This window comes from Trichomycterus rosablanca, chromosome 19 (genome assembly GCF_030014385.1).
Source record: "Trichomycterus rosablanca isolate fTriRos1 chromosome 19, fTriRos1.hap1, whole genome shotgun sequence".
In the NCBI taxonomy this organism is placed as follows: Eukaryota; Metazoa; Chordata; class Actinopteri; order Siluriformes; family Trichomycteridae; genus Trichomycterus; species Trichomycterus rosablanca.
Window position 1 is genome coordinate 1,658,514 of NC_086006.1, and position 25,256 is coordinate 1,683,769.

The 25,256-nt window shown below is 42.7% G+C and overlaps 3 protein-coding genes across 6 annotated transcripts; 2 read left to right on the forward strand and 1 right to left on the reverse strand.

Annotated features, from left to right (window-relative positions):
- Nucleotides 1–2,841: 2,841 nt before the first annotated feature.
- On the forward strand, nt 2,842–5,898 carry gp9 (glycoprotein IX platelet). Its single transcript, XM_063016002.1, has one exon. The coding sequence runs from the start codon at nt 2,842–2,844 to the stop codon at nt 3,595–3,597; it is 756 nt and encodes a 251-aa protein (XP_062872072.1). The 3' UTR covers nt 3,598–5,898.
- On the reverse strand, nt 5,593–9,165 carry cnbpa (CCHC-type zinc finger, nucleic acid binding protein a). Its single transcript, XM_063014993.1, has 5 exons — nt 9,080–9,165; nt 7,061–7,172; nt 6,913–6,978; nt 6,634–6,832; nt 5,593–5,802 (listed from the first exon to the last, which is right to left on the reverse strand). The coding sequence occupies exons 2-5, from the start codon at nt 7,167–7,169 to the stop codon at nt 5,685–5,687; spliced, it is 492 nt and encodes a 163-aa protein (XP_062871063.1). The 5' UTR covers nt 7,170–7,172; nt 9,080–9,165; the 3' UTR covers nt 5,593–5,684.
- Nucleotides 9,166–10,994: 1,829 nt separating this feature from the next.
- Nucleotides 10,995–25,165, forward strand: raf1a (Raf-1 proto-oncogene, serine/threonine kinase a). Of its 4 annotated transcripts, none has more exons than XM_063016148.1 (18): nt 10,995–11,082; nt 13,794–14,005; nt 14,660–14,772; nt 16,151–16,253; nt 16,548–16,705; nt 16,807–16,902; nt 17,065–17,215; nt 18,037–18,096; nt 19,617–19,650; nt 19,761–19,870; nt 20,590–20,707; nt 20,794–20,878; nt 20,986–21,162; nt 21,273–21,319; nt 21,839–21,957; nt 22,191–22,322; nt 23,729–23,863; nt 23,983–25,165. In XM_063016148.1, exons 2-18 carry the CDS (start codon nt 13,811–13,813, stop codon nt 24,121–24,123), a joined length of 1,974 nt encoding a protein of 657 aa, XP_062872218.1. In that variant the 5' UTR covers nt 10,995–11,082; nt 13,794–13,810; the 3' UTR covers nt 24,124–25,165. The 4 variants fall into 4 exon arrangements, with proteins under 4 accessions (XP_062872218.1, XP_062872219.1, XP_062872220.1 ...); XM_063016149.1 differs by having other exon boundaries at nt 19,764–19,870; XM_063016150.1 differs by lacking the exon at nt 18,037–18,096.
- The last annotated feature ends 91 nt before the right edge of the window (nt 25,166–25,256 follow it).

Below are 25,256 nucleotides of genomic sequence, written 5' to 3' on the forward strand. Positions count from 1 at the left end.
CATGCACCCACCAGGTTCCAGCGGCTTCCATTTCATGCCAGATGTTTTTTTTTTTCTTTGTTGTTGTTCTTGGATCACATTCAGCAATCTGGACCACGTTCCTCTCGGGATAACGTCAACGTTTCCTTCCCAGCCTTCGCCCGGAGATCGCTGGTCTGTTTAGCTTTTAATGGATACAGACAGACGAGCCAGAGTGTTGTGGGTACCGCCAAGGAAAAAGCAGGAGGCCACGTTACAAAATAAACGTCTTAGAAACATTTTAGAACTTTCTACACCACAGAATAAAGCATTTAGGCTGCTTTATTGATTGATTGATTAATTTATTTATTTCTTTATTGACTGACTGACGTTTATTTATTTCTTTACTTATGTTTTGTGTGTATGGACTTATTTATTTATTTATTTATTGACTTATTTATTAATTAACTTATTCATTCATTTATTTATTGACTTATTTATTGACTTATTTATTAATTTACATTCATTCATTTATTTATTGACTTATTTATTTATTGACTAATTTATTTATTTATTGACTGACTTATTCATTTTTATTGACATTTATTTATTTACTTATTTATTTATTTATTTATTTATTTAATTAATTCTTTATTTATTTATTTATTTACTCATTTATTTATTTATTTATTGACTGACTTATTTATTTATTTACTTAATTATTTATTTATTGACTAACTTATTGATTGATTTATTTATTGACTAACTTATTTATTTATTTATTTATTGACTAAGTTTTGTGTATATGGACTTATTTATTTATTGACTGACTTATACATTTATTTATTTGCTTATTTATTTATTTACTTATTTATTTATTTAATTATTTATTTATTTACTCATTTATTTATTTACTTATTTATGTATTTATTTATTTACTTATTTATTTATTGACTAACTTATTTATTCATTTATTTCTTTATTTACTTTTTTATTTATTTATCTACTTATTTATTCATTCATTTATTTCTTTATTTACTTTTTTATTTATTGACTGAATAACTGATTTAGTCATTCATTTAGAAGAAGAAAAAATTGGAATCCTAACATCATGAACCACACGTACACAGACTGTAGCACAACGTCAGATATGTTTCACTCTTACAAAAACCAGTACAATCAGATAAGCTTATCTGCAGCCCACAGAGACCCGGCCCTGCACCCCAGTACTGGTCTTAATGCACCCAGTTCAAACCTCCCTGCAGCCAAAGTGTGCAACACCTACGTCGACTGAGTGAGGACAGGGCCAAAAGTATTTAGACACCTGACCATGAGCTTGTCGGACAAGCTCTGCGTGAGAAGGCTTCCCACAAGATGTCTGGATGTGGGAATTTGTGCCCATTCAGTCAAAAGCTGACAGTATCTGTATGACTGGGCGCTGATGTCAGTTAAGAAAGTCTCAGTAGATGTTCCAGTTCATTCCAGAGCTGTCGAGTAGGGCTGAGCATGCCAGACTTGGCACAGTTTTTACCCCCGGATGCCCCTCCTGACACAACCCTCCTGTTTCTATCTGGGCTTGGGACCTGCACTGAGAGCGCACCGACAAGTCAAGTGCACCTCCTAATGGCTCGATTCAAACCCTGGATCCCCAGGTCTCAGCAGTAGTGAGCTACTTTAAATCAATAACTTTCAGTATTCACTGTATTCTGGTCAGGGTGGCTGTGGGTCCTGCAGCACCTGTGATAAAGGACTCGTGAAGCTTAAGCACGAGACTCGCTCACGTAGAAGCCGTGAAGACGTTGACGAGGGCGTGTTAAGTTCAGCCCCACTATCACTCCAGTCCTGAGTGAGCGGTGAGCGGTACACGATGTTCCTGATAATGACATGAAGAACGTCGTGAGCACAAACGTCAACGGTTCAGCTGGATAAAGAACCTGATGTTTGATTAATACATTTATACTGATGATTTAAAACTGATGATTTATACTGATGATTTATACTGATGATTTATGAGATGGAAATGATTCTGAACGGTGAGTAAAGCATTTTCTTCCTTTTATTGATTGCATTATGTTTCACATTTGTAACTGAATGATCTCTATTGCTAACGGATTTTTAATTTAGCAGATGATATTTAGCAGTAGAATAATAAGCAGTGATTATAAATACACGATATGTTCAGTATTTCTCATAAGCTTTGTAAGTATATCTGTGGGAATTTGTGCCCATTCATTCAGAATAGAGTTTGTATGGCTGGGCACTGATGATGATGTTCCAGTTTATTCAAGAGTGTTATTAAGATAATGTAAAATTAGGATAATGTAAAGTTAGGATAATGTAAAATTAGAATTTATGTAAAGTTAAGATAATGTAAAATTAAGATAATATAAAATTAAGACTAAATTTAAGATAATGTAAAGTTAAAAATTATTGAAAATAAAGATAATGTAAAATTAAGATTTATTTAAAATTGAGATAATGTAAAGTTAAGCTAATGTAAAGTGAAGATAAAGTAAAATTAGGATTTATGTAAAATTAAGATAATTTTAAGATAATGTAAAATTAAGATAATGTAAAGTTAAGATAATGTAAAATTAGGATCATGTAAAATTAAGATAATTTAAAGATAATGTAAAATTAAGATAATTTAAAGATAATGTAAAATTAAGATGATGTAAAATTAAAACAATGTAAAGTTAAGATAAAAAAATTTGAGAATGTAAAACGGTAAAAATGTAAAATGAAGATAATTGAAGTTAAAATGTAAAAGCTTGTATTAGCGTTTGTAAACAATGCTGTTTTTAAATGAATCTGACTCCGTCCGTGCAGGCTGGCGTTAGGAATGTAACCCCCCCCCCCCCCCCCCCCCCCCCCCCCCCCATCATGCTCTGTTCGATCTACACCTTCCACACGTTTGGAACGACCTTCAGTCCCGCTTCCGCCGTGCTTCTGCTTCTTCTTCTGACCTCGGCGTTGGCGCCGGCGGTCTCGGCCTCCTGTAGGTGCACCGCTCCGTTCTCAGATGGACGGATCAACTGCAGCTCACAGGGTCTCCGGAGGATCCCAGACTTCCCGGTTCAGACCACGGAGCTCCATCTACAGAACAACCGTCTGAGCACGGTGCCGCCGGGTCACTTGGACACGCTGCAGTCCCTCCGTCTGCTGGATCTGTCGGCGAATCCGTTTCACTGCGGCTGTAACATTCAGTACCTGAGGCTCTGGCTCCGGAGGAACGGGGCCGCGGTCAGAGCGCAGCCCACGTGTGCCAGTCCGGCGGCCTTGGCGCGCAGGACGGTGGCGAGTCTGAGCGAGGCCGAGCTCTCGGGCTGCGTGAGGAACCCGTGTCCGGGTACCGGTTATAACCTGGCAGCGGGGTTCATGCTGAGCGTCCTCGTGGCGCTGCTGGTTTGGTGTCTGCGCCTGGCTAAAGGATTATCGTTTACTCTGGGCATCGGAGAGAAGCACGCCGGCTTCGAGGCCGAATCTCTGCGCTCGCTCAAACCCAAACACAGGGCGAGGGTAAGGGGTATGGGTCACGCCAACGGGGAGCTGGAGAGACCCCTGCTGGACATGGACATCCTGCCGCAGATCATCGACACGCTGCACAGGCAGCACAACATCAAGATCAAAGAAATGTGAATCTGAGACTGGACCGCATTTCCCATCATCCTTTGCTCTTCAGGGTCACATAAAAGCTGCATTCAATGATCTTGAATAACCATGTTATCCTGATCCTGAAGGACAGGGCGGGACATATTCATCGTTGTCCTGAAAACAGCAAATCTACCTACTGGCATGTTTTAGGAGGCGACCTGACCATGAGCATGCTGGACGTCCCAGTCCGAAACAAACTGTACTAAAATAGAGCGACCTCCGTGTGACCGTTCCAGCTATATGGAAATGTGTGCCCATTCTGTCAAAGGATTCATACAGTACTCAAATGGTTGGTCAGAAAAGCTGGTGCTATCGACCAGTCAGGCGTCTACATACAGACATGATTACTCACGTTTGCATTTGCTTTTATCTAAAGCGATTTACAATCATAACTGAATACAGTGTGAGCAATTGAGGGTTGAGGGCCTTGCTCGGGGGGCCCAACAGTGGCAACTTGGCTGGGGTAGGGCTTGAACCGGCATCCTTCTGATTATCGATCCGAGCGCTCGGCGACTGAAGAGAGATATCTAGCATGTCCAATATCTGGATACGAGTTGCCCAACTGGCAATAAGTGCTATGTGGAACAGCCAATGAGAACGCAAGATACGGTGTGAGGTGAAGGGCAGGGGCATAATATAGTTTATATCAGAATACATCAGCACACACACGACCATCATACCAACGCTGCATTGCGAAACTATTTATTAACCTCCAACTCACTATAGAACAGAACAGACGCCCCCTGCTGGACACGCAGCCCAATCCACTCAGATTAATTTATTTTTCCTCTTCGCTTTTACGCTGCACATCAGAGAACAGCTTAGATCTCTCGCTCACTGTTGACGCGCATTTTTGGACGTGGTGTCACTAAACCCCTCGTCACTTCTCGCGCGTGTTTTCGTGACTAAACGTAATTTGGGAGAGCAGAGAAGCTCGCCTGCGATTGCTCCCGGTGATGGATGGTGTCGTGTGAATCCCCCTCTCGCCGGTCAATCGTGTAGTGTGAGAGCCACACCGACTTGAAAGACTCCCGACTGCAAGAGATCCAGTCGTGTAGTGTGAACTTGGCGTAACTGCCAGAGCCAGAGCCACCGCGATTCAAGCAAATTGAATAAAACGAATAAAAATAAGAAAGAGACACGAACACAGTCAGGCTCTCGATCCTCCTCCAGCTTTATTGATAGTTTAAAATTACATTTTCTATGTTACAGGACTCACGTTTGCATCCGAACTTCCTTCCGACTTAAAAACCGAGTACAAGCGAAATGATAATCTTACAGTCCGAGTGATATCGTACAAAAATAACATCTGATTTTTTAGGTTCTTTTTTTTTTTTCCTCTGTGAGAAACGTTCTGCTTTAGCAAATCAGCCAGAAATCCACAAGCTTACTGGTCTTGATCATTTATATAAGATAGAAATTATTGTTATTCTTTTTTATTGTGGGAATTTAGGCGATAACGAGCGACGTTTGCGCAACTCACAAACTGACGACTGTACAAAACAAGTCAAAATTGAAAAAACGAAACCAAAAAAAGACCAAAAGAACGAAGGATTTCTCATTATTTCTAAATTCTGCGTCGTCGGCGTTATTACGGAACGTTTTCTTGATCTGGGCGGGGCCGGATTAAGGTTAAGATGAATCCCTGTGTGTGCGCGCGCGCGAATGGTTATCCAGTCGTACTCTCTCTTAAGCCGAGTCGTATTTTCCCAACTTTATTCGAAAAACAGTCAAACAAACAATCAAAAAAAATAAATCGAGGCTTCCTGATGGCCTGCGGAGGCTCTGAGCGTCGAGGTCCTACACGAGCACGCCGTCGCCGATCTTCAGGGGGAGGTTAAACGAAGCACTATACAGACCCCTCGACCCAAAATGAAACGCGCCTTTTAACCCGAACGCAGAAAAACAACCCACAATTTTTTTTCCAGCCCCCTTGTTTTCGTTATTGGTGTGAGCGTGTGGAGCGGCTCGCCGGATCGGGACGGGGCGCCGGCCGATGAAGAGGATTCCGAGAAAATGATACAGCCAACCATCAATGTGAGAAAGGAGGGGCGGGCGAACGGGAGCGGCGCTTACGCCGAGGCCTCGATGGTGCACTCCCGCGCCAGGTGACCCGTCTTGCCGCAGTTGTAGCAGTTCACCTCGCTGGCTTTGCTGCACTGCACCGCCACGTGGCCGATCTCGCCGCACCTGAAAGACACAAGCGAGCAGTTATGAACAAGCACTTCACTCCTAGTTATACCACGTGTGACCTGTATGTGACAAATAAAACTCTGAAACTTGAAAGCAGAAGTGCTGTTTATGACCAAAAGTATCCGGACGCCTGACCATGACCCTGCTGGGCGTCCCATTTCGAAAGCAACTGTATTAAAAGTGATCTGCTTCTCACAAGACTTCGAAGTATCTCTGCAGGCCACTGGGGTTTCTTTAAACTAGGCTTTTATCCATGCCAAAACATGAAAGGGCCTTCCCTAAACTGTTTATGCAAAGTTGGAAGCATATTTCCTTTATACGATCGATTTATTACACCTGTTAGCAACTGTTCAGGCTGAATTAACTAAAAGGGGTGTCCAAACACTTTTGACCATAGTGATCTCTAGGTCATCCTACACTCCCGAGAACAGGGCGTGTCTAAATTCTTAGATGAGGCGCCTTAATCCTGAGTGATGATCGTGCGACGCCTCCTCAGCGCTGGGGGCAATCCCAGCATGCAGTGCGGCACGACTTCCCTCACAGAGAACTACAAACGTGGCGGACGGATATAACGCGGAGCAACCAACGGAGTTCCTTTCACATGTAAATAAATTCTCAGTGACGTGTAATCTGTATAAAGGTGCACCGGTGTCGTTTATTTGTAAATTGGGGCTCGTCGGGGACAGTAAGCTGAAAGTAGAGTGTCTAAATAATCTGCCTGATTAGAATCCTCTGTACTGAGGCAGCTGATCGGGGGGGGGTACTGGGGGGCAGGGCGGGTCACTAGGTTTGTTTACCGTTCTCACACTGAGCAGTAGAAGGACGTACCGGTAGCATTTGACTTTGTCGCACAGTTTCTGGATGTGTCCGAACCCGCCGCAGGAGTAACACTTCTGTTCGGTGCCGTGGTCGCAGTCTCGAGCCACGTGCCCGGCTTTACCGCAGTTGTAGCAGCACTGCTCGCGCTCCTTCTTGGGTTCCTTACAGTCCCGGGAGATGTGGCCGCTCCTGTGGCAGTTGTAGCACGCTGTAACAGACCAGACGCATGAACGACTTCATAGCACGGACAAACACAGGGAAAGTGTGAACGTATGTGGGGTGTCTCACCATCCTCGGTCTGTTCACAGTCCCGGGCGATGTGACCCTGCTCTCCACACCGGTAGCAGAAGAGATCTGTGCAGAGTCAAACCCAGAGTCAACATCACGTAGCTGAGACATCAGCAGCAACCTGAAGGGCTCGTGCTCGTGTACTCACCCTTTCCTCGACCTCTGCCCCTGCCACGCCCGCGGCCCGCGTTGGGACAGTTCTTCACCCAGTGCCCAGAGCGGCCGCATCCAAAACACTCACTGGTATTCATATCCATGATCTAGAAAAGGCCAAAATGGAATTTTTGCACAAATACAATATATATATACATATGTGTAGCACTAAGGGCTTGGGACTAGCCGTACAAGCACCGCTTTTAGCACGATGTAAATCAGAGCGGAGTGACAAGAACATGTGGCTGGACCGGCTAAATTGGTTCCTACTGAATTAGCCACACTGAATTCCTACAACTAAAACTAGACGTCCAGCTACACGGATCAGCTTACATACGAACGGATCAAATTCAGCAACTAAATCCTCAGAAACCTAAATAAATAAATCCTTTGTTTTGTGTTATTTTGTGCTGGTAAAGTAGAGTAGCCCACTACAGCTGAGATTTGGGGTTGAATCCCAGCAGTGCGGTCACAGACACGATTGGCTATTTGGCTACTTGACTTGTCAGTGCGCTCTCAGTGCCGGTCCCAAGCCCTGATGAATTAAGGAGGAGGGTATCCGGTGTAGAAACTGTGCCAGACCAAAATGATCCGTGTGGTGACCCGTAAATAGACTTCATATATTTTGTAAAGCAGTTATTTTTGTGTATTTTTTATATGACATTACACTTATATAAATAAATAGATATAATTTTTAATATAAAATGTTCAATTACCTCAAAAAATCTGTAGTAATAAATTAATTATCTACATTAATCTGTGTTATTATACATTCCTTTGTTTTTTTTCATGTAATGAGTAAGTGCTCAATAGGGATATTAATGATTATTCATTTAAAAGGGTCATTTTTTATTTATTTTGAACAAATAATGATGCTTGATTCAGTGAATCCATAACAGGACTACTCAGGGGCGACTCTCTCACAGTGCGCATGCGCGCGTTTCTTCCTATTCAAGCCGTACAGAAAGAATTGTATTATGTGCTTATCTTACTAAAACTTATGAACGACGGAACTATTACACATCGAAATTATAAACGGAAGGTGGTCACAGCATTTTGCACATGTGGATGTGTGTGTATTCTTTAATCTATTTTTAACAGAAAGGATTTGGATTTTGCGTTGTGTATCAGTATATAGATAGAATAAGACTGATCATGCTGACAGGAAAGCTTTAACACAACCAATGCATCTATATTTATGGAGTTAATGATTGTCAGATAATAAATCTACGTTCTGAATGCTGAACTAGTTCTGAATTACTGCAATGTTCACCAAGTCTTATTAAATAAATCATAAAGACGTGTTAAAATGAAGCTCTGTGCTGTTTTAATACTGTAATAGGACGCCATAAGGTTGTCGGTTGAAATAAATTTGCATCCCATTTTGCATAGTGTGCTTCCAAATGTTACTCACGCACTGACCCGTGTTAATCATTACTTTGTGTAGTCATGCATTACTGCTCAAATTCAAGTACTACAATTTGCTAAAACAACGCTGTTGGGCGTGTATTATGTTGGTGCTGCTTTGCAGCAAGTAATATCAGCTTAAAAATAAAGAAAACTGTCGATTTAGTATTTTTAATCATGTTAATTGTTGTTAGATTTGCTCGTGCTACAGTGTGCATGCAGGTAGGCCTTCGTCCACTCGTGCACGGTGACACTGTGTCAATTAAAATGCACACGAAACCGAAACGTTGGTTTTATTCGCATAAATTAAGCGCATTTTGTGTAAAAGTGCACATATTTAGTGTTGAATAAAGACCTCGGCGCGCGCTAATGTAAACACGGAGAATAATCGCGCGCGCGGCCACGCGCTACAGCTCGTGCTAACGCTAGGCCACAGTTAGCACACATGCTAACCACACTCATTACCAGCAACGTGCTTTACTTTCATGCGTGTTCCTGTTACCGAATTTTGCACGTTTAACGACGTATTTCGTTGAAACAATTCATTTAAAGCTGATACGATAGTAATCGGGATGAATAAGCGAGTTTAATGAGAGTTTATGCTCACCTTTGAGGCTTCGCTCCTGAAGCTTAGATGACTCGCTGTGTTTGACTCCGCCCACTCTGCCCTCTGCGCCACATGCCCTTTGCGCATGCGCACGTCTCCTCAGCGTGACGTTTCGCCTGACACCGGATCCATCTGCGCATGTCCGTTCCGACTGACTTATTCGCTGGAACCAGACCACCGCCCACTCGAACTGACCAATCAGATCACGTGTTCTCCCAGCACTGACACTCTACGTGTCGACGACATGGTCAAAAGTTTGTGGACAGTCGGTTAAGCGTCCCATTATTGGGGGGTTAGTCCCCCCTTTTGCTGCAATACCAGCTTCCACTCTACTGTTGAGAGATCTTGGAACACGACTGCAGGGATTCACGTCTATTAAAGCACATTACAAAAACAAGAATTTAATCTTTGGCTGGCTTTAGTTTGTTCTGTGGAGAGTCTACCACAGTAATAGTTTGTGGACATCCGAGCATCACACCTGGCTGAGGAACGGCTTCTTCCCCAGAGTGGGTAGCACTGTCGCCTCACAGCAGGAAGGTCCTGGGTTCGATCCCCAGCTGGGGTGGTCCGGGTCCTTTCTGTGTGGAGTTTGCATGTTCTCCCTGTGTCTACGTGTTTACGTAAAAGTGCTCCGGTTTCCTCCCACAGTCCAAAGACGTGCAAGTGAGGTGAACTGGAGATACTAGATTGTCCATGACTGTGTTCAATATAACCATTAAGATCCTAATAAATAAATACTCCCTCTGTACTCCCTCTGTACACCCCTGCCCAAACCCCTAAGAACTAATTTTTGCCACTTTGCACCTCAAATCTTATATGCTGCTATTATGGACTGCATGTTTTATGTCTGTGTGTTGTCATGTGTTGTTTTTTTTTTTTTTGGTGCTGTTGTATTTATTTTTATATGATTTATTTATGTTGAGAAGTACCACACATAAAGTTTCTATTCAATTCTATTCTATTCTATGTGCTGGTTGAGCATCACCCTGGATGGGTGCCAGAAGGGATTTTATTATTTTTTAATTGAGATGGTATGGCAAGGTGGCTCGGTGGGTAGCACTGTCGTCTCACAGCAAGAAGGTCCTGGGTTCGATCCCCAGGCCGAGCGGGCCGGGTCCTTTCTGTGTGGAGTTTGCATGTTCTCCCCGTGTCTACGTGGGTTTCCCCCGGGAGCTCCCGGAGTCAGGTTAACATGCAGTCAGGTTAATTGGAGACACTGAATTGCCCTATAGGTGAATGGGTGTGGGCTGCCCATCCAGGGTGTTACTGTGTGCCTTGCACCCATTGAAAAGCTGGGATAGGCTCCAGCACCCCCCACAAGCCTGACTGGATAAGCGGTTAAGAAAGTGAGTGTGTGTGTGTGTGTGTGTGTGTGTGTGTATGTGTGTCTGTCCTGCGATGGACTGGCGCCCCGTCCAGGGTGTTACTGTGTGCCTTGCGCCCATTGAAAAGCTGGGATAGGCTCCAGCACCCCGCCCGCGACCCTAATTGGATAAGCGGTTAAGAAAGTGAGTAATTTGAGGTGATAATGCACTACATCGGGTAGAGTGGGTGTTACATACCAACATAAGCCCTGGGCACCTGGGTTCGAGCCTTGTCATTGTTTTTGAGGAGTCTCCTATAGCGGTTTGGGGTTTTTCCAGGTTCTCTGGTTTGCTCCCAACACCCAACACCATTCAGAATGTAAGTGAATGTTTAACTGATGGAACATGAAGGATTAGAATGACTGTCTGCCTTGATTTGATGCCTTGTGTTACCGCGACCATGACCACAATAAGCGTTTAGTAAAAGTAAATCTAATAGATGAACTGCTAAGAAAATTATGTTAACGAGTGAAAGTTGTGATTAGAAACAGTGAAATATAAAGTGGTTTGGGGGGGGGGGGGGGGGGGGGGTGTAAACTTATTCACAGCTCCGCTGGGCTCTATTTGAATCGGCTGATGACGTCACCGCTGAGCTGACTGAGCTACTATGGCGGATCTGAAGTTTTCAAACTTTTACTGGTAAGTTTTAATTCTTTACTCTCAGTTTAAACCGTTTAAATCTCTCCTGTTGTGTTTACTGAACACTTTATACACCGATATTAAACGTTTAAGCGTCTCCGCTCAAGAACAGAATTGTCGAATGTGGGTTTTTTTCGGGTCTTAAAAAGTTAATACCGTAGATATTTGGCGTTAGCTTAGCATGCTAACGAGCTAACCGTCTTAATTTGATGAAGGACGTCAGCAGGTAAAAGCGGCTGTGAGGACAGTTATCATTCCCTCATTAACACTCTTACAACCTTCAACAAACATTATACCTTATAAATATACAATAAATTACTGCGTACTTAAGTTAGCTCAGTGAGCCCTGCTCCCAAATGTGTAAACATTTAAGTTTTAGAATGATATAGAGGTGTGTATCAGAATTATATCAGAATTATATAAAGGTGTGTGTCAGAATTATATTAGAATTATATCAGAATTATATAAAGGTGTGTGTCAGAATTATATTAGAATTATATCAGAATTATATAAAGGTGTGTGTCAGAATTATATCAGAATTATATAAAGGTGTGTGTCAGAATTATATTAGAATTATATCAGAATTATATAAAGGTGTGTGTCAGAATTATATTAGAATTATATCAGAATTATATAAAGGTGTGTATCAGAATTATATCAGAATTATATAAAGGTGTGTATTAGAATTATATTAGAATTATATCAGAATTATATAAAGGTGTGTATCAGAATTATATCAGAATTATATAAAGGTGTGTGTCAGAATTATATTAGAATTATATCAGAATTATATAAAGGTGTGTGTCAGAATTATATTAGAATTATATTAGAATTATATCAGAATTATATAAAGGTGTGTATCAGAATTATATCAGAATTATATAAAGGTGTGTATTAGAATTATATTAGAATTATATCAGAATTATATAAAGGTGTGTATCAGAATTATATCAGAATTATATAAAGGTGTGTATTAGAATTATATTAGAATTATATCAGAATTATATAAAGGTGTGTATCAGAATTATATCAGAATTATATAAAGGTGTGTGTCAGAATTATATTAGAATTATATCAGAATTATATAAAGGTGTGTGTCAGAATTATATTAGAATTATATTAGAATTATATCAGAATTATATAAAGGTGTGTATCAGAATTATATCAGAATTATATCAGAATTATATAAAGGTGTGTGTCAGAATTATATTAGAATTATATCAGAATTATATAAAGGTGTGTGTCAGAATTATATTAGAATTATATTAGAATTATATCAGAATTATATAAAGGTGTGTATCAGAATTATATCAGAATTATATAAAGGTGTGTATTAGAATTATATTAGAATTATATCAGAATTATATAAAGGTGTGTGTCAGAATTATATTAGAATTATATTAGAATTATATAAAGGTGTGTGTCAGAATTATATTAGAATTATATCAGAATTATATAAAGGTGTGTGTCAGAATTATATTAGAATTATATCAGAATTATATAGAGGTGTGTGTCAGAATGATATAGAGGTGTGTATCAGAATGATATAGAGGTGTGTATCAGAATGATATAGAGGTGTGTATCAGAATGATATAGAAGTGTGTATCAGAATGATATAGAGGTGTGTATCAGAATGATATAGAGGTGTGTATCAGAATGATATAGAAGTGTGTATCAGAATGATATAGAGGTGTGTATCAGAATTATATAGAGGTGTGTATCAGAATGATATAGAGGTGTGTATCAGAATGATATAGAGGTGTGTATCAGAATGATATAGAGGTGTGTATCAGAATGATATAGAGGTGTGTATCAGAATGATATAGAGGTGTGTATCAGAAATCTATCAGAATTACATATAGGTGTGTATTAGAAGTCTTATTAGAATTGAATAGAGGTGTGTATAAGAATTGAATAGAGGTGTGCATTAAAATTGTATGAAGGTGTGTATAAGAAGTGAATGCAGGTGTGTATCACACTAGAACGATGCTTGACAAGGATTATAGATTTATATATCGGATGATAATGAATTACACTTCCTGTTGTGAATATAACCACTGTGTAAACACGGCACGAAACAACTCAGTAAATAAATAAATAAACATTATATGCTGGTAGATAATTCTTAGAATGCCGACAGGTTACAGATCCGTTCCTCTGTGTGTGGGGACGAACAAACCCAGGCTGATGCAACTGCTCAGTACTGAATCATAAAGTGGACTCAGCTAGGCAGTTCGTACCAGTACAGAACACCAGGTTGTTCAAATTCCTGTCCGATTCTTTTTTAAGAAACGCTTAAAAAAGCTGTATTTAACAGCTCCAAGGTCGTCATTACAGTGACCCTGACCACAAAGAAGAGGGCAGTTCTTGCATAACAGCCTGATAGGTTCCTTGTTGTGTCTAAAAAAAACTAGAAATCAGAAAAATGACCTTGGGAAATATGATGTTGCATTATAAGGGGCTTTTTAAAACCTGTAAGGCGGCTCCAAAATCCCCTGCTCACTAACCAGAGCAGAAATGACAAACCTGCGTCGTCATTTTATTTAAACGTACTAACATGTTGCACATGCGCTGCAATAAAGTTTTCTGTATTTGTCACATTAAATGGTTTCAGATCTTTAATCAAAATAAAATATAAGAGTAATTTAGTGAACTGTCTGAACGTAGCTTCAGTTCTGTCCTGGTCACCTCCTCACTGTCCTGCTCCACAGATTCGTCCACTTTTCCAATGGAGCACCTCCAGGGAGCTTGGAAGACCCTAAGCAACGGGCTGGGGATGAAGGAGTCCGCGCTGGAGAGTCCCTGCATCTCCCCCACCGCCGCGCAGGAGTTTCCCTATCAGCGGCGCTCGTCGTCGGAAGACTCCAAGATCCCCGACTCCAAAACCATCCGCGTGTACCTGCCCAACAAGCAGCGCACCGTGGTGAGTTTTCATTTTCCTCATGATTCAGCACGGTCAGGGTCGCAGCGGGTCTGGCTCCGTCAGGAAACACTGGGCTCGAGTTGACGCAGGGTGGGGGAGGGTCAGCAGAGGAATTGTATTAATAAGGAATTGGAAATGGCTATTCATTACCACGAACCCTTGTGTGTAGGGCTGTGTAGTCGCAGGTCAGTCATTTGGCATGTTCTCCTGAATCATGGTTTGTAATTGAATCTACATGGTGTCTTATCAGTGTCCAGATAAATAAGGCTAGATTGACTGCACAATGAAAACAGTACATGATCTAAGCAGGGTGCACTTGGGTGCCGAAGCGGTCTAGTATGCTAACCCACCGCCAGTGAGATCTGGGTTCGAATCTCAGTGGTGCTATCAGGGTTTTTTTTAAGGTCTGTCAGTCCTGGATGCTGTAAAGTTGCTTTGAGACGATGTTTATTGTAAAAATGCACATACAAATACATTTGGCTTGGCTTGACTTGACTATCAGCCTGCCGGGCATCTACACAGACATGGTTGGCTTTGTCTGAAGGGAGGGGGAACATTCGAAGCCCTGCGATGGATTGGCGCTCTGTGTGGTTAAAAAATTCAATAATAATAATGGAATTAGGTAACCAATCACCTTCTGCTGTCTGTGTGTAGGTGAATGCGCGGCCTGGTATGACTCTCCACGGCTGCCTCATCAAGGCGCTGAAGGTTCGAGGACTTCAGCCCGAGTGCTGCGCCGTCTACAAACACAACGCCGTCCAACGGAGGTACAAGCGCTGGTGCTAGATGGTGTCGGACTGGTTTAATTCATATCATTTATTTATATTTCTCGATGTTCTGTTTAAGCGGTTCTGATGTTTACTACCGAAGTATCGCGGTAAAGCTACAGCGCGAGTACGCTCCCATAATCTGACCCCGAGTAACCCCTAATAAAAACCCGACACGAACTGCGGCTTCCGCTGAGGAAACCGCTCAGCTGAGATGTGACGCAACCCATCTGTTCTGTGCCAGCGCTGCTCGATAGAAGTAACCAGAAACCAGCCAGAGTGAAATGCTAACGCTGAAAATTAACGCTGATCATTTTTTTAGATTGTTAAAAACACTCATTGCAGCGCAAAGTCAACAATGGCAGCATAGACCAAGAATTCTCCGGGCTCCCTAAATCTTTTCTCAATATTATGTACAGTAGGTGCACATACACAGACCAAACAATCACACCTGCCGCATAGAAAAGTTGGGACGTTTTGTAAAATCTGTTTTTATTTTTTTATTTCTCCTTTTGGCTGCTCTCTTATTAAGGCGTGGCCACAGCGGATCTGGTCCCCATACAAAACTTGGCATAGTTTTTACACCGGATGCTTTTTCTCCTATAGCTCAGGAGAAGTTTTATTGTCATTCCAGTTCTATACAATTCCTCCAGGTCCAGGGGGCAAAACCGAACACAAGTGCAAAACAATACACAGTGCAGATAAGAACAGGCTGGGACCGGGCTGTTTCGGCCAGGTTGCATTCCTTGACGCCGCGGTAGACTGTGTTAATTGATACCAGGTTTCCGAAGTACTCCTGAAACCATGTGTCTATATTTATCACTGGAGCGTGACGGTTTGTCATGCAGTGCCTTCTGAGGTCACACAGATCAAGACTTCTCTGGGCTCCCTGAATCTTTTCACAATATTATGTGCAGTTGACGGTGAAAGATTTAAAATATCGTGTTAAGAAATGATGGATGATTCTGTCATGAAGTTTTGCTTCACCTGGTGAGCCATGACCCGTCTTTTCTTTGATAAGTCTCAATCACAGATCCCCTCACATGTTCCTAATTCATCTGCTTATTGTGGAGTGTTTGAAAACGGTGTAACTTGAACATTATTTGACCTTTTGACTCTTATTTTTGACGTGGACGTGTTCGTGTGATGCACTGCACTTTCTTTTTTAGGCAGAAATAAAGCAATCAGTCAATCTTAATCCCAACCTTTATTGATTTATTTTACTATTTTGCTCAGCCAAACTGATAAAATCACTTCTTTATACGTTTGCCAGTTAAATACATGTTAAGGAGACTTAACAGCTCACAGATTCGTGGTTTTATTGCGTGTTGGAGAGTTTGTAATGGAGTTTAGTGTTTACTTCTGTCTTTTTTTGCAGTAAAACGTCTCGGATGGACTGGAACACGGACTCGGCCCTGCTCATCGGGGAGGAACTGCGGGTGGAGGTGCTAGACCATGTGCCTCTGACCACACACAACTTTGTAAGTCTAAGTTTCTGCTGTAACGATGGGGTCTGCATGTGGTGCGTTGTGTATAGTGAATAATACTAGAATTAGATTTGGAATGAGAACTAGGCTCTGCCATGCAGCCACTGTTGGACACCCCGGACAGGGCATCGATCTATCGCAGGGCTTCGAACCCAACCAGCCCCTCCTAGATTCGGCTGTGGAGTTACATAGACCTCTGCACCACCCACACGCCCCTCACTGTTGTATCTTATTGATAACAGAGTTTTATTTTAAAGCCCTGGACTTATTCACCGTGTTTGCTTTTAGGTCCGGAAGACATTTCTGAAGTTGGCCTACTGTGACATGTGCCAGAAGTTCCTCCTGAACGGCTTCCGCTGCCAGACCTGCGGGTATAAGTTCCACGAGCACTGCAGCACCAAGGTTCCCACCATGTGTCTGGACTGGAGCAACATCAGGCAGCTCATGTGAGCCCAGTTTGTCTCCTCTTCACCACCGAAGTAAACAAGTGATATGAGTGTGTACGTGGTTGTATATCATCATCCTCATCGTATTTGGAATCTTCTAGTTTTAACAGGTTATTTCCAACCCCGGGTGAAAGTGCCACGCTGCCTCCGTACACCGCCAGGAGAATGAGGGAGTCCATGTGCAGGATACCCAGCAGGTGAACGTCTGGCTTTTTCTGTTATGAAGCTCGGTGCAGGATTGAGTTCAGAATCGATGCTCAGTAAACACTACTGGATCAGTGGCTCAGTTTTATTTTATATAAGACCACAAATTGTGTAAAGAAAACTCGCTCGGGTGACGTTTTCCGTTTCCTCTCCAGCTCGCAGCACAGATACTCGACCCACGCGTTCAACGACGGCGCGGCGTACCCACCCTCGGGCGGCGCGCTCTCTCAGAGGCAGCGCTCCACCTCCACCCCCAACGTGCACATGGTCAGCGCGGCCCTGCCCGTCGACAGCAGCCTGATCGAGGTAACGCAGCCGCCGCCAAGTCCTCCGTCCTCACCTCGTGTCTTTTTTAAGAAGCTCTTCAAATAGCCACGCGGGGGAACGCACCAGGGATCCCAGGCGTGCCTCTGCCCCCTCATGCTTCCTAACTACTGCATGCTGGGAACTTTCTCCTCATGTTGTTCTTCACACTTTTCACCGCTGTTAAAATCGGTGCCTGCAGCAGTCACGGTTCCGCTAGGGTGGGATGACCGGACTATGTGGGCGGGCGGGGTCTTCGAACGCTGTGTAAGGACCCTGATTGGCAGATAGAGAGGAAAAGGGTTCCGCTAAGGGCAGCGCGCGGGTCGGAGGAGGCGTGAGCAGCAATATACCCACCTCGACTGCAATCAGGGATCCACCAGCAGCGGAGGACAAACTGACTACGCTAGATTGAGAGAAAATGCAGAAATAAAATAGAAAAAAAGAAGGAATCAGCAGTGCTATACAGACACAATTGGCTGGGTCTGTGGGGGCCTAGACTTTGGGGGGTGCACTTGTCTGGTCAGTGCGCTCTTAGTGCAGGTCCCAAGCCTGGAAAAAATAAGTAGGGTTGCGTCAGGATGCGCATCCGGGGTAAAAACTGCTCTTGCAACCTGTTTTGTTAGATTTTGATCATTAACGGCTCGGTGATACTCAGTTAAACCAGTTAGTGTATTAATATCAATTCTAAATTGTGTTCTGTTGCAGTCCTGGTTCTAAATAATTCACTGAGTGCACTGTGCATTTCTCTTTTCACTCTCTCACTCTTCATTTCCCCCTTTTTTCTCTTCACTTTCCTGCCAATGTGCCATTGTGTGGAGTAGCTAGATTGCCTGAACACCTCTCCTAGTTCCTGGTGTCGGCGGTTTTGTCTGAGGAGAAGAGTAGGTATTGTTTGCCTCTTCAACACTTCTAGCTAGATTGTAGTTGAAGTAGTTCTTTCAGATTCGGCCTCGATTCACCAGACGTTATGCAGCTCTTTTCTATTTTCCACTGCCGCAGTGCCGGTGCTGTTGCTGGAGCAAAGCCATTACATGTACAGGTATCTAATGGGGTGGGTCACACCCCGGGGTTTGAAAAATGTGAAAATGAACCCAATGTGCAGGATGCCTAAGCATCGTAGAGCAATACTGTGGCTAAAAAGCCACAAAAAAAGGGATCAATGGGGAAATAATAGCTGTGGCCAAAATGAATGACTGAAACGGGGGAAGTGGATAGAAAAGGGACAGCGCAGACATAAAAACTGGTTGTCACAACATGACAAGCTGCTTTTTTGGCTGCAACCTGGAACAGGGCCATCTTGCCACCTCTAGGGCAGCTCCCTCATCCCTAGTGACGCTCAAAAACACTGCAACGTCGGCCTAGTTCCCAGAAGGAAGAAATAAAAGTGTGCTAGCAACATGCACCATCAAAAAACCAGCCTAGACTGAGCCTGAAATCACGGTTTCAAGAGAATTCCAGCATGGCACTGTGAGGAAGGAACCGTGATGAATAGAAACACTTCCACCTGGAGCTGATTAGTCCTTAACAAGCTGGCAACAAAGAGGAGGTGAAGCATTAATCATCTGCGCCTCCATGCCCCCTTTACTGGCCACATCTGGCAAGGCAGAAGGCCATGGTTCAATAACCAAGCCATGCCGACGAGCTCCACCACAGATGGGCTCCGTACGCCAGCCATGGAGGATTCAATGGCCTCTAAGTCACCTGATCCAATAGGGCTGTAGTGCAATGCTGCACCTTTGGCACATCACCGTGTTTACTTGTTAGGTTCCAACTCGGCAGCGCTCCAGTTTACACCCCCCCCTGAGAACTTGTGCTCCATAACCAGCACTGCCACCTTGATAGTGGGGGAAAAAGGCTGTAAAAGATCACAGCATGTGTAGATATTGCATTGTATTATTACTACACTACATGTCCAAAAGTATTCGGACACCTGACCATGAGCTTGTTGGACGTCCCATTTTAAAAACAAATGCTGTTAGAATAGAGTGACCTCTATGTGATCTATTTAAATCAGTACCACTATATTGATTATAAGTATGTCAAAAGACGAAAGAGTTCGGTTTCAGTTCCGGTTCATTCCAGAGCTGTTGAATCAGGCTGAGGTCAGGAGTTTCTTTAAATCAAGCTCCTTCATGTCTTTATAGAGCTTCTTTTATGCTGGAAAAGGAAAGGGCCTTCCCTAAACTGTTCTTCAAAGTTGAAAGCATATCATTTCCTTTATTTAACTGATTTATTACATCGGTTAGCAATTGATGTGGCTGAAACACATAGATTAAATGATTAGAAGGGGTGTCCCAATACTTTTGTCCATATCGTGTGTGTAAATAATATAAGACGTAATGAACATTATGAAATTAAAATCAGTGTATTTATTACCGATTTCTTTCTTTACCGTGTGCAGGATGCGATACGTCATGGACACGGTCAAGGCTCAGGTAGGAGAGAAACCACAATCCAGAATATAAAATGCACGTATGGATTTCACTTCTTTTGGAAAAAAAATTATTTATTATATTGTTTTTGATCGTTTTGTGCTCTTATGCAGCAGGTAGTTCTCCGAACCAAAGTCCGACTGGCTGGAACCAGCCCAAAACTCCCCCTCCAGCTCCGAAAGAGAGGGCGTCGTCCTTCACTTCTCAGGAGAAAAACAAAATTGTAAGCCCCCGCGCTGACAGAAACATGCACCCTATAGAATATGTTTATTTTATTTATATTCCATCCCAATGTTTACTTGGTTGCTCTAAAAATCTATATTATACTTCTGTCCATTACGGTCTGATTATTATCCTCCCTAATCTAGTCATATCCAATTACCCTGATTGCATTACGCCTCCCCTCCACTGCTGACTGAGGAGAGCCGCGGATCAGCTTTGTGTACGGAGAGACACACCCTGATCAGCATGATCCCCCAACAATCAGCCAGCAGTGGTCGTAATTGCATCAGGCATAAGGAACCCCCGTCCGACTCCCTCCCTGTACGAGCAACAGCCGATCGTTGTTCATGTAGCCGCCCAGCCCAGCCGGATGGCAGAGCTGACATTCGATACGATGTGTTCGAAATCCCAGCTCGGGTGGAGTGGCGTCAGGATCCTTTCTGTGTGGGGTTTGCATGTTCTCCTTACGTCCCACAGTCCAAAGACATGTACGTTAGGTGAACTAATGAACCATGAGTAATCTGTAGCTACCTGTCCTGTCATTAATGGAACTAAAGTGGAAAACATCACCTTCAAATCCTAATAAATAAACAAACAAGTGTTTCCTAAATGCGCGACACACTCAGCCATGTAATATAACACTGACCTTTAGATGTATGATTGTAAGCAGTTAACAATTTCTCTTCATTTTGCTGAAATACGCTGCCGGTCGTCTTCCAGAGGCCGAGAGATAAGAGAGACTCGAGCTACTACTGGGAGATCGAAGCCAGCGAGGTCATGCTGCACTCCAGAATCGGCTCGGGCTCCTTCGGAACCGTGTACAAAGGGAAATGGCACGGTGAGCGATACAGCCGTGAGTCTATGTTAAACACGACTGCTGTCTGGACGTTCTACCAAAAGCTCTCTCTTTTGACCGACCTGCAGGTGACGTGGCGGTGAAGGTTTTAAAAGTGACGGATCCCACGCCGGAGCAGTTCCAGGCTTTCCGCAACGAAGTCGCGGTCCTACGGTGAGGCCGAGTTTCTGAAACGACACCACGGGGGGGTCTTTGTCTTTGCCTGCCAGTAGCCACACTGTACTGATTGTGTGTTTGACCTTTGCTCTCTGAATCCACAGCAAGACCAGACACGTGAACATCCTGCTGTTCATGGGCTACATGACGAGAGATAACCTGGCCATCGTGACGCAGTGGTGCGAGGGCAGCAGCCTCTACAAACACCTCCACGTGCTGGAGACCAACTTCCAGATGTTCCAGCTGATCGACATCGCCAGGCAGACGGCCCAGGGCATGGAGTGAGTTTCACTCAGACGCTCGATTCAGGCTTATGATGTCTGTCTTGCTCGTTAACGCGCTCGTTTCTGGAACAGTGCTGACGTGATTATGTTTGTGTCTCTTTATTTAGCTACTTGCACGCCAAGAACATCATCCACCGAGACATGAAGTCAAACAGTATCCTTCTCACTGACTGATATGGTTCATTTAGCCGGCTGAAAAAGCAGCTTTACGAGAGTGTTTAAGTTCTAAAGTGAGCAGGGATGTCGGGCACAGACTGATCTGTTACAAGCACAAGAAAACAGGATAACACAAACAATCCAGGGTGGCACAGTTGGCAGATTTGGTGCCCGTCACCAGCAAGGTTCATATAGGCCTGGGTTTAATCCTTGGCTCAGTCATTTACATCAAGTGTTCATGAGGTTATTTTCCAGGTCATCAGAATTACCGGGTTTATATTCCAATACTGAATTGCGTATTGTTTTGTACATTGATGGACTAGTGATCAGACGCCGGTTTAGTCCTCACCACCTCCAAACTGCCAAAATATCGGGACCCTGAGCGAGGCCTCGAACTTTGTTTGGTCACGGTCATGAAAGTTTTACACCATAAATGAGTTTCCTAATTAAAGAAATGATTTTATAAACATAAACATGCTTTCATTTTGAACCGTGTACAGCTTTAACTCGAACACAGACATCTTCCTGCACGAGGGCCTGACGGTGAAAATCGGGGATTTCGGCCTGGCCACGGTGAAGGCCCGGTGGAGCGGCTCTCACCAGGTTGAGCACCCCTCAGGATCCATATTATGGATGGTTAGTCAGCATTCAGTAACATTTACTGTGGTCGTATGCTTAGAGTGAGTGTTTCGATAGCGTTAAAAATCAGTTCAGAGCCGGTGATTAAGGAGGCCTTTAAAGTTCTCTGAACTAGAGTAATTGTGTAATCACATGCTGTACAGATTTCTGTTCCACTTGAAATGAATTTTTAATAATAAATAATGTTGTGTTGGTTTGATTATTGTTTGTATTCATATTCTCCCACACAGGCTCCTGAGGTGATGCGAATGCAGGACAACAATCCGTACAGTTTCCAGTCAGACGTTTACTCGTACGGCATCGTCCTGTACGAACTGATGACCGGAGAGCTTCCTTATTCCAACATAGCTATCAGAGACCAGGTGTGTGTGTGTGTGTGTGTGTGTGTGTGTGTGTGTGTGTGTGTGTGTGTGTGTGTGTGTGTGTGTGTGTGTGTGTGTGTGTGTGTGTGTGTGTGTGTGTGTGTGTGTGTAAATATAAAGAAAGAAAACGCATGTCGTGGCCTTGTGCTTGAACTTTGACCCAGCTGAATGTATGTTGTAATCTAAGCTGAGCGCTAAATTCTACTCAGTCACGCCGACCTGCTTCCTCACTGCTGCCGTCTGAGTGTGTGCAGTTCATTTCATCTGGCTTAATGCCTAAACCAATACTATAATAAATACCAAACACTCTAACAATACTGTAATAAATACCGAAGTACCCAACACTTAACAAATACGAAACACAGTACCAATACTATAATAAACACAGTACCAATACTATAATAAACACAGTACCAATACTATATTGCAACTATGTACTAACACTATTAAATACTAGAGTACCGAAACTATTTATAAATACCAATGTACCCATACTTTATTGAATACTAAAGTATCAATACTATATTAAACTCTAAACACAGTATCAATACTACATTACATACCAAACACTGTACCAGTACTATATTAAATTCTAAACATTTTACCAATACTACAATAAATACTAAACAGTACTAATACTATATAAATACCAAACAAACCAATACTACATTGAACACCAAAGTACCAAATCTTTATTGACGACTAAACACAGCGCCAAACTATATAGAAATACCAAACACTTAACCAACACTTTATTAAAGACTAAACATTTATGTAAGTACCTAAACTATATGTAAATACCAAACACTGTACCAATACTATATTAAATACTTAAACACACTGTCTATAATATATTGAATACCGAATTACCAATACTATATTAAACACTAAACCCAGTACTAGTACTGTAATAAATACCAAACGCTGTACCAATATTACAATAAATACCAAACCATGTACCAACACTTAAATACTACCAAAAAAGTACCAAAACTATTTAGAAATACCAAACACTGTACTCATACTATATTGAATACTAAAGTATTGTTCTTATATTAAACACTAAACACAGTACCAATACTACATTGAATACTAAACACAGTTCCAATACTATAGTATTTATTATAGTATTGATACAGGGTTTAGCATTTAATATAGTATTGGTACTGTGTTTAGTAATTATTATAGTATTGATTCAGGGTTTAGCATTTAATAAACACTGTACCAATACTATATTAAATACTAAACCCTGTACCAATACTATATTAAATGCTAAACCCTGTATCAATACTATATTAAATACTAAACCCTGTACCAATACTATATTGCATTATATTGTTGTATTGAAGGGCCATTAATCTGACCCACTCGTGTTCATGTTTGTGTTTTGTGGGTTCTGTGTGCAGATCATCTTCATGGTTGGCAGCGGTTACCTGACCCCAGATCTCACCAAGCTCTATAAGAGCTGCCCCAAAGCCATGAAGCGCCTGGTCGCCGACTGCATTAAGAAATCCGAAGATGAACGGCCTCTGTTCCCACAGGTACCGCAGTGATCGTTACATAGACGTTTATCTTCTGTTCTACAGATATTGTGTTTCTGAACGCTGGGTGTAGAACAGATCTCAGATCACTGAGAGTGATGGTGTTTTGATTCCCTCAGATCCTGTCGTCCATCGAGCTGCTGCAGCACTCGCTCCCCAAGATCAACCGCAGCGCCTCGGAGCCGTCGCTGCACCGAGCCACCCACACCGAGGACATCAACACCTGCACTTTAACCTTCACCAAGCTGCCCGTCTTCTGACCCGCTCAGCCGAGGCTGATGGGAAATCTCTCGCGTGTCAGGTTTTTTTTAAAGACTCGGATGCACTCGAGCGTTAGAGGTGACCTGCGCCTCGTGTAGTCGCGTTTCCCGAGCGGATCGTATCAACGACGTCAGGCGACGCACAGGCGCGTTCACAAACTCACAAATTTACAGTAAGAAATTGTTACAGTGAAACTGAGACTGTTGTGGACGTGACGTGTAGCTCTGCCGAACGGAAGGAACTGAGCAGCTTTTTTGTTTTTGCAGCCTGTGTGATTTCAGGACAGTCGATGCGGAGAGGTGCGGCTGTGACCATCGAATGTTCGGAAACAGAAAAAGACCTTATCAATCACTTTGCTTTGTCTTGCGTGTGAACTTTTATAACCGTTCAGTCGATTTTCACGGTTTCACGGTTGGATAAATGTGTAACGTACGTCCCGAAACACTCGAGTGTTCAGCTGCCTTTCAAAAAAGAAAATCTAATTCATATCGTATTTTAGATAGTCTGACGTATTTGGGGTCTGATATATATGTTTTGAATTTCAGCGGCGCTATTGGCCGACCGGGCTTCAACAGACGTGATTGGCTATGTCTGATGGGGGGAGGCCGAACAGACAAGCTGCTCCTGACTTTAATAAATAAGCAGGGTTGCATCAGGATGTAAAAACTGGAGTCCGTTGTTAAAGCTGTGCTGAATCAGGTATCCGGACCGGAAGGATCCACTGTTGCGATGCCTAAATGCAGGAGCAGCTCTGATTCTCTAATCCAGCCATGTAGCTCTAGTGCTAAAAGCAAGATTCAGACCTCCGACCCCAGTCAAGTACATTTATATTACGTTAAAGTGGAAAACGTGTGAATTAGATTTTAATTTTAATAATGACCTCTTTCTTTAAGGTTCATTTTGTAATAGCGCTCGACATATCAAAACCGCCTCGACTCTTTAGTGATGGTCGGCTCACTTCTGAAGATTTTATTGCAGACTTTAGTACGTACTGTTGTTCCATAATGGTTATTTTAATAAAATTTAAGTTAAATCCATTAATTCCTGCGTTATTTCTGTGAGTTTGAATGAATTTCTTTAATGAGAATAACCTGACACTGATCCACTTGGTCTCCTATTTAGGTGAGTTTTG